At 35.9% G+C, this 8,705-nt stretch overlaps 1 protein-coding gene across 4 annotated transcripts; it reads right to left on the bottom strand.

The window, feature by feature from the left end:
* Positions 1-366: 366 nt before the first annotated feature.
* LOC119552456 (spaetzle-processing enzyme-like) lies at positions 367-2,524 on the bottom strand. Of its 4 annotated transcripts, XM_037862080.1 has the most exons (6): positions 2,323-2,524; positions 2,142-2,190; positions 1,950-2,009; positions 1,756-1,846; positions 985-1,534; positions 367-921 (listed from the first exon to the last, which is right to left on the bottom strand). In XM_037862080.1, the coding sequence occupies exons 4-6, from the start codon at positions 1,826-1,828 to the stop codon at positions 510-512; spliced, it is 1,035 nt and encodes a 344-aa protein (XP_037718008.1). In that variant the 5' UTR covers positions 1,829-1,846; positions 1,950-2,009; positions 2,142-2,190; positions 2,323-2,524; the 3' UTR covers positions 367-509. The 4 variants fall into 4 exon arrangements, with proteins under 4 accessions (XP_037718008.1, XP_037718009.1, XP_037718016.1 ...); XM_037862081.1 differs by lacking the exon at positions 1,950-2,009; XM_037862088.1 differs by lacking the exons at positions 1,950-2,009; positions 2,142-2,190 and having other exon boundaries at positions 2,380-2,524.
* Positions 2,525-8,705: the final 6,181 nt, after the last annotated feature.

The following is an 8,705-nucleotide window of genomic DNA, read 5'->3' on the forward strand; positions in this document are numbered from 1 at the left end:
AACCGCCCAAGCCTGTGGCGCCCACAACTTTCATGCTATAGCATGTCTATAGATACAAAATTTGAACTGAACTGTATTGGTCTCGTCAATACCTATCGATTGACTTAAAAAAAACTTTGCCACGCCCACTCTAACGCCCATAACGCTTAAATCTGTCTACCGCCGATAGGTGGCGCATTTCAATCTCGCTTTGCTGCTTGCATATCTCCATTTCCCTTTGGTCCCTTTAGCTGAGTAACGGGTATCTAATAGTCGAGGTACTCGACTATAGCGTTCTTCCTTGTTTACTTATAATATTGGTCAAGTTTAACATACAGTTTTTTTCTGTGCATGTAGAATCAATTTGAATATAAACATCAGTCAAAGTTTAGCTTTCTCTCCGTACCTTTATTATTAACAATGTTGTGACTTTTGAACAATACAGTTTAAAAAATTTATGTTTTTTTAAATAAGAGCGAGATATAAATATATAATTCCATATAAGTACGATCGGCTAAGTGAAAAGATGTTCAAGCTCTTAAAAAGTATAGAACCCAATAGATAAAGGATTCCATTTTCGTATAGACACCAGCTTGTCCGCACTTATTATCTCCGTGAGATGTGATTCCAGCTAGATACACGAGCTCTTCTCTATAACGTATATAATGTATCATAGTGCCCATCAGTGGACCGCCGGAGTCTCCAAAACAGGTGTCCTTGCCCTTCTGACCACCCGCACATATTTGGGTCTCATTCAGGTATCTATGCTCTTTAAAACACTTATTCTCCACCTGCTTGATGGTGGCCTTCAACAAGACATTACTGTTATTGTTAGTTTCAGTAATGCCCCAGCCGGCTATTTCGAATTTGGGGTGATGTGTCGCGTTTATCAAGGAGATGTGACTGCCCAGAACACAAATAGGTCTAATTTCTTCGGTGTAGCTGATGGGAAAAATCGTGGATTGGTAAAATTATAATACCTATACTGAGGAAATCGCAACTTACCGTACTGGCAATTTAAGTCGTATTAGGGCAATGTCGTTTCGCAGAGGCGTGTGCTGGAAATCCCTATGTACGACAATGTTCTCCACTTCTATTTCCAAGTGCGGAGCAGCCCACCTTGGTCTCTCATTTTTAGGCCTGATGATGTCGGGGTCGGAGGATGTGTCGTGCTCCCCCAGCCGAACGGAATCTATCTTCACCCTGCTCACGCAATGTGCGGCAGTCACAACATAGCGATTGTTGATCAGGGAGCCACCACATGCGGCTTTGCCTTTACTGTCCAGAAGCAAGGCCATCCATGGAAACTCGTTGGGTTGAGCCTTTACTCCCCCGAAAATTCGAGGAGTGCCAGGCCTCCGTCCACAGGTTTTATGATCTGGCAGGACATTACCTGGCTCCGGGCAGCAAACGTAGATTCTCTGGTCTTCCGCATTGGCCGTCCTATCGGTTCCGCACTGTATGTGGGCCATTCGTTCGTCATAGGCGAAGTGGTACATGTGGGGGCACAGGTATAGTCTTACGCACTTTTCATCGCGTTGACAACTATTAAACCCTGATGGAGATTTGAATTAATATTTCGTACTAAAAAAGGTTTTTACCTTGAATCCTTTTTTGTAAGTAAATTTAGTGTAATATTTACCGTTAATTAATCAATTTAAAAGTTTTGTGGTTTCTCTTAAAATAATTTTATAAATGTTTCTTAAGTAATATTAAAATAGATTTATTAGTTTTTTCAAAGTTATTTGTAGGTACATAAATTTATTCGATATTTACCAGAAACGGTGGAAAGTATCAGAAAAAAAGCAAGCAGACTGCACACATTAAGTCCAAGATTCATTTTCAGCATTCAGAGCTTGAGATCAAACTGCAATTAAAAGCCGGACTGTTTTTAATCATTCAGAATAAATTGATTATTTTTTGCAAAAGAAAAATGATAAAACTGATCGGCAACAATCAAATAAACACACCAGTAATTTAAAATTTTGAGCATCGGTTGACTTATGATGATTGATTTATGATGAGTTGCGCTGATTAATATTCCAGTCCATGCAGTGACCATTATATCAAAATGTTGAGGAGGAGAATACACAGGTGAGAAAAGATTTGATCACTTATATAGATAGATAGATTGATATGGATAGACTTTTATTTTCACCCACCGAATAAGATAAAATCTATATTACTTTCAGCTTTTTATGATGAGTTGGGCTGATTAATATTCCAGTCCATGCAGTGACAATTATATCAAAATGTTGAGGAGGAGAATACACAGGTGAGAAAAGATTTGATCACTTATATAGATAGATTGATTGATATGGATAGACTTTTATTTTCACCCACCGAATACGATAAAATCTATATTACTTTCAGCTTTTTCTTTTACTTTGTATCACTCACTTCTAAATGTTCAAGTCTACAAATATGTTTTGGTTTTAAAGATGTGCGTACTGTGACACTTGAAATATTAGATCGTAATATTTTTGCCGAGAGATCGAGATTCAATTTATATTCCGCGGCAAGGAATCACAACCGTCGAGTTAAAGAGCGAATTAAATACTGACCCTGCTGTGCTAGACGGTTGCGAATTTATACACCCAAAAAAAAATCTTCGAGTGTCAATTTGATAAGTGTGGGTGAAAATGACACTACACCTCGGATCAAATTTTTGGGATCAATTTGATCCTAAATGAGTGTCAAAAGTATACTACATTGTATGAAAAATCTTTTTTGATCCTAATTAGTGTCATTTTGACCAAATCCAGGGTCTCGTAGATACCAATAATTGTATTTCTGTTTTCGAAATTCGAACTGCGCCTATCGTGCAAGCAAGCGCAGTTATCGATAAATCATTGTGAGCTCGTCATTGCGTAAAAGACGACAAATATTTCAGTGCAAGGTGCTAGTGTTTATTGAATCAGGTAAGTACATTCCTAATAATTTAATATGTAATATGTAATGTAGTTTGCGGTTACATACATACTTATTTACGCAGGAATGTGTATCTCTTCGTTAAAGCGATCTACAATTCATAGATACACACTGCACATATATATGTATGTAAGCATGTAAGCAATGACGGTGACATCGCTTGCAATTTTTGAATGTAATATTTTTTTTCTCATTTAAGTTCACTATGGAGGACAACGTTTCTATGCAGATGGCCCGCCTATTCACGTATTTACACCTGGTCGACGGCCGCAAAAATTATAAGATTGAAAATACACATATAACTTCAATAAAAAAACAAATTTGTACTAAAGAAAAATGAAAAAGAATTTATTGGTCTTTTTTTGGGTGTGAAATCAACAATTAATTCGGGTCATATTGATACTAAAATCGTATCAAGTTGGTCTTTTTTTACCCCGAATGAGTATCAAAATACTGCGAAATAGTGTCAATGTGACCACATATTCTTACTAAAAAATGCCAAAGCGTAGTGTCCTTTTGACATTAAAAAGTGTTAAATTGATATTTTCGAAAATATCAAAATGACACCAAAATAGTGTCAATTAGATGTTCTTCGTATCAGAGATTTTTTGACACTCAATAGTATCGCATTGACACAAATAATGGCATATTGATGACGATTTTTTTTGGGTGTGTCCATACCCTGCAGATCCACAATTGGATTCCATATACAAATCACGTAAAGCAGAAAGCGACGCCGGCAGAGCTGAGTGTCAAACAGTACCTCCAACTTTTGTTGAGAAAAAAGGTGTTTTTCAGCCAAAAAAAGTAAAAACAAAAGAAAACAAGGAAGAACGCTATAGTCGAGTACCTCGACTATCAGATACCCGTTACTCAGCTTGTGGGCGGTTTGTGGGCGTAAAAGTGGGCGTGGCAAACTTTTTTTTATCAATCGATAGGTATTGATGAGAACAATACATTTCAGTTTTATTTTAGCATCAAAACTGTAGGAGCCACAGTGGGCGTGGCACTCTACTGAAACAAACTTGCGCTGCGTAGAAGCTCAGGAATCTGCACGCCAAATCTCAATAGCCTAGCTGTCATAGTTTCCGAGATCTCAGCGTTCATCCGGACAGACGGACAGACGGACATGGCTAGATCGACTCGGCTAGTGATCCTGATCAGGAATATATATACTTTATGGGGTCGGAAACGCTTCCTTCTGCCTGTTACATACTTTCCGACGAATCTAGTATACCCTTTTACTCTACGAATAACGGGTATAAGAAAGCCTTTAAAAGTAGCTAAAAGTGAAAAAATTTTTTCAGTTTTCAGGGAAATTTCTTCAACAAAACATATCAAATATGCTTTGGTTCCACCAAAGACCATAGAATAACAAGATGCGTAACTAGGAGTAAGAAAATGTACACAGGCGGGCTAATTTTTGCCAAGCAACCCTTACATGTACATATATGCCGTAGGGTTGTTGGATTTTGAAAAAAAAAATATCATAAAAAAATATCGATATATCGATTCTTTTGATATTTTAAATGTTCAGCAAAATTTGAAAAATGGTGTCATGTTGCTGTACATTTGGGTCTTTTATAAAAAATAATAAGAAAATAATAGCTAATCCCTCAAACTCAAGCTCCCACAACATCATTAAGTTCCTAAAAAGTTCAAAAACAATGCACAAAATATAAATAAACATCAATGTAAATGCAATTAGAATCTAAGGATCCCATAAATAGTATAATCTTGTAAATATGTATATAATCTCACAGTAAACCCACAACTTAAGCCCCGAGCCAAAATCCTAAGCTGCTATGGCTCCAAAAAAAAAACCACTGTTAGCGCTTAGTTGAATACTATTTGTTAGCATTAGATAAATAAATAAAGTAACAAAATTATTAAGGATATGGCACAGCCCATTGTTTTCAATTTTATTTATAAAGATACTGATTACATACATTTGAACTTATTCTTTTTAATTATAATTCATGAAAATTTGTACTTGTTTTTAATTATAAATTCATGAAATTACACAAGTTTGTACTTGTTTTTAATTAATTTGCAAACAAATCTGTTTTTAATGATTTAAGAAAAACTCGTTCGGTTACATGCTGGTCTGTCATACGACTACGGGAGTCACAAACAACACACTTTATGGCAGAAGCCAACCGTTCCGATGAAACCGAACTACCAGGCGTGATCAGGCAACTTAATGCCACCTTCGCCAGCATGGGCATAGTCGATTTTTGTGAGATCCAGAAATCCAAAGGATTTGTCTCCCAACTCATTTTCACATACACTCTCACCAAAGACCATAGAAGTGAGAGCGTATGTGAAAATGAGTGCGTCAGAAGATTTTTATACAGAATCAAATGCTACTTCTCAAAAAACAATTTGTTTAATTCAGGCAACTCACCAGAAATGCTCTCAGTGGAGGAGCTTAATATTTGTCGCGATTTTTGCCATGTTCTCCAACCTTTTAAAGAAGCCACTGATAATGTGAGCGGCGATTCTTACGTGACCGTCAGCTTAGTGACTCCTATGATTTCTATGATTAATACAAAATTAAAAGAAGCTAATATGGTTACCGCTGTGGGCATTTTAACAAAAGATACCCTTCTACAAATATCACAAAAGCGATTGAGTTGCTTGCTGCAGAATAACATACTCATGAAAGCCACAATGCTTGATCCTCGATTTAAAAAAATGTATTTCGATATGCCTCTTCACGTAAAAAATGTCACTGATGAAATCATAAAGCAGATGGTTGAAAAAAAGCAATCAGAAATACTGCCTTCCTCCAGTGGCGGATCCACGGGGGGGGGAAATAGGGAAATTTCCCCCCCCCTTGGATATGGATATGCATATGGTTGACTTTTCAAATATAACCACTTTGTTTACCTAAAAATTGGGATGGATAATTTTTGTTTTATAATTTGTACTGTATTTCTCTCGCAATAATAAGTTTGAACCCCAAATCGAAGAACAAGTTCAATTTCCCCCCCCAAGAATCGCGGAGAACAGGACATGGTCGCTTTAGGCATACAGGAATCTTTTCTAGATCTGCACAACAGGACCATAGAGCTCCGAGACTCTGTAGTCCAGAGTTCCGAAAGAAAGGAAATGCAGCTTTTCTTTAGTATGCCATTTTGTAGTTGGGAGACAAATCCTTTGGATTTCTGGAACTCACAAAAATCGACTATGCCCATGCTAGCGAAGGTGGCATTAAGTTGCCTGATCACGCCTGGTAGTTCGGTTTCATCGGAACGGTTGGCTTCTGTCATAAAGTGTGTTGTTTGTGACTCCCGTAGTCGTATGACAGACCAGCATGTAACCGAACGAGTTTTTCTTAAATCATTAAAAACAGATTTGTTTGCAAATTAATTAAAAACAAGTACAAACGTGTGTAATTTCATGAATTTATAATTAAAAACAAGTACAAATTTTCATGAATTATAATTAAAAAGAATAAGTTCAAATGTATGTAATCAGTATCTTTATAAATAAAATTGAAAACAATGGGCTGTGCCATATCCTTAATAATTTTGTTACTTTATTTATTTATCTAATGCTAACAAATAGTATTCAACTAAGCGCTAACAGTGGTTTTTTTTCTTGGAGCCATAGCAGCTTAGGCCTTTGGCTCGGGGCTTAAGTTGTGGGTTTACTGTGAGATTATATACATATTTACAAGATTATACTATTTATGGGATCCTTAGATTCTAATTGCATTTACATTGATGTTTATTTATATTTTGTGCATTGTTTTTGAACTTTTTAGGAACTTAATGATGTTGTGGGAGCTTGAGTTTGAGGGATTGGCTATTATTTTCTTATTATTTTTTATAAAAGACCCAAATGTACAGCAACATGACACCATTTTTCAAATTTTGCTGAACATTTAAAATATCAAAAGAATCGATATTTTTTTATGATATTTCTTAATATCATCGTGTGATATTTTTCAAACAGCAAATATCATCGATACGATATTTTTTCAAAATCCAACAACCCTACGGCATATACACACCTGATCATATTAATAGGTACACACATGAACTCTGACTTAAAGGTAACAAAATAAAGATTTATTCATTGTTTCAAACTTAATATTTGTTCTCATTGGTTCTTAAACTATTTGTTTTTAATAAAATAAACTTAGCTGTAACATAGGATAATTATATAACATAAAAGAGATCATTTTGTGTTTCAGATACGTTTTCAGTGTGATCATAATAATAGGTACACTTCATGTGTTGGTAGGAAAAAAATTTAAGTTTCCATTTTGTATTATTTTTTTAGGTAAATTAGTATTTCCTTACTTAGTATTCAGTGTATCCATCTCTATTTTGGGCCTTTACTGCTATTCTTTTTGGCATACTTTTAATAAGAGCCTGGCAGGTCTTTCCTGGTGTCTCATACCACAGTTTTTGGACACCTTCCCATAATTTTTGTTTATTTGAAAATTTTAACTGAAATGTGTTGTTCTTATCTATACCTATCGATGGATCCAAAAAAAAGTTTGCCACGCCCACGTTAACGCCCACAAACCGCCCACAAACTTCAAAAAATCGTAAGTATGAACGTGGATATCTCGGAAACTATCAAAGATAGAGAATCGGGATCTCAGATTTAGATTCCGTAGCTTTGAACGCAGCGCAATTTTGTCACGCGAATATGCCACGCCCACTATAACGCCCACAAACCGCCCAAACCTGTGGCGCCCACAATTATTATGCTAGATGAAAAATTTTAACTGAAATGTATTGATCTCGTCAATTCCTATCGATTGATCAAAAAACTAATTTGCCACGCCCACTCTAACGCTCAGAACGCTTAAATCTGTCTACCGCCGGTAGGTGGCGTATTTAAATCTCGCTTTGCTGCTTGCATATCTCCATTTCCCTTTGGTCCCTTAAGCTGAGTAACGGGTATCTGATAGTCGAGGTACTCGACTATAGCGTTCTTCCTTGTTTTTATTTTTAGATCATAGTATTGAGGGTGGTGATGTTTCTAGGTCAAAATCCGGTCCGGTCAGTCTTGAGGGTGGAAAAAAAAAACCACTCGAAAAGCAAAGTACTCATTTGCTAAAAAAAGACGTAAAAATCAACTAATAAATCTCTTTTAGGAAACAAGTAAGACATACGAGCTACTTTTTATTTTTTACTTGTTGAAAATAATGACTTCTAAAAGTTTGTGAAGAAGTCGAGCAGCAACGTCAGCATCTTTGACTTCTAATTTTTTTTTATTTCCATCAATATTTGATGAGTTTTCCACTTTAAAAATACGGTAAAAAAAAGCTACCTGCCCGAATTCTTTGAAACTTTGGCATAAATTAAAAAATTTCTTTAAAAAAGTCGAATTGGCTGGCCCAGTGTGCTCTGCAGAGAACTTGTTTTTCTGATACACTTTCTTATTCAGATACTGATCTAAGTACCATTTGACAATAAAGATGAGTAGTTAACCTGAATATTCAAAAATCAGAGAAAAGGGGCAGTTTCCCTTTGTGTTACGTATCAATATCTTGCTTTCTAAGATATCTCACTAATAAGCTCTGGAATCCATTGATTAAGGAACGTAAATTCCATAATTCTGTGGCCGGTGAAACGAGTTGTAGTATCGACGTATTCAAGCTTGTTTGCCTGATAAATATGGTTGGTTTAATTTAATTCAACCGTTAAATACTTATGCTTATTTCCCCTGAGAATTTCTTTTGCAAATGTCCCAGTTCTTATTTTCGAAAAATCGGTAACAGGGAGTCCCCTTAAAGAGATTCATTAGTCATATATGAAAGCTCCATTTTT

The sequence above is a fragment of the Drosophila subpulchrella genome, chromosome 3R (assembly GCF_014743375.2).
Source record: "Drosophila subpulchrella strain 33 F10 #4 breed RU33 chromosome 3R, RU_Dsub_v1.1 Primary Assembly, whole genome shotgun sequence".
Taxonomy (NCBI): domain Eukaryota; kingdom Metazoa; phylum Arthropoda; class Insecta; order Diptera; family Drosophilidae; genus Drosophila; species Drosophila subpulchrella.

Bases quoted from the DNA above. Each gene is read 5' to 3' on its own strand.
- LOC119552456 (XM_037862088.1), bottom strand. From the start codon at position 1,828: ATGCTGAAAATGAATCTTGGACTTAATGTGTGCAGTCTGCTTGCTTTT. The intron at 1,535-1,755 runs GTAAATATCGAA...AATCTCCATCAG, and splicing joins GATACTTTCCACCGTTTCTG to GGTTTAATAGTTGTCAACGC. The intron at 922-984 runs GTAAGTTGCGAT...TTTTCCCATCAG, and splicing joins CGACTTAAATTGCCAGTACG to CTACACCGAAGAAATTAGAC.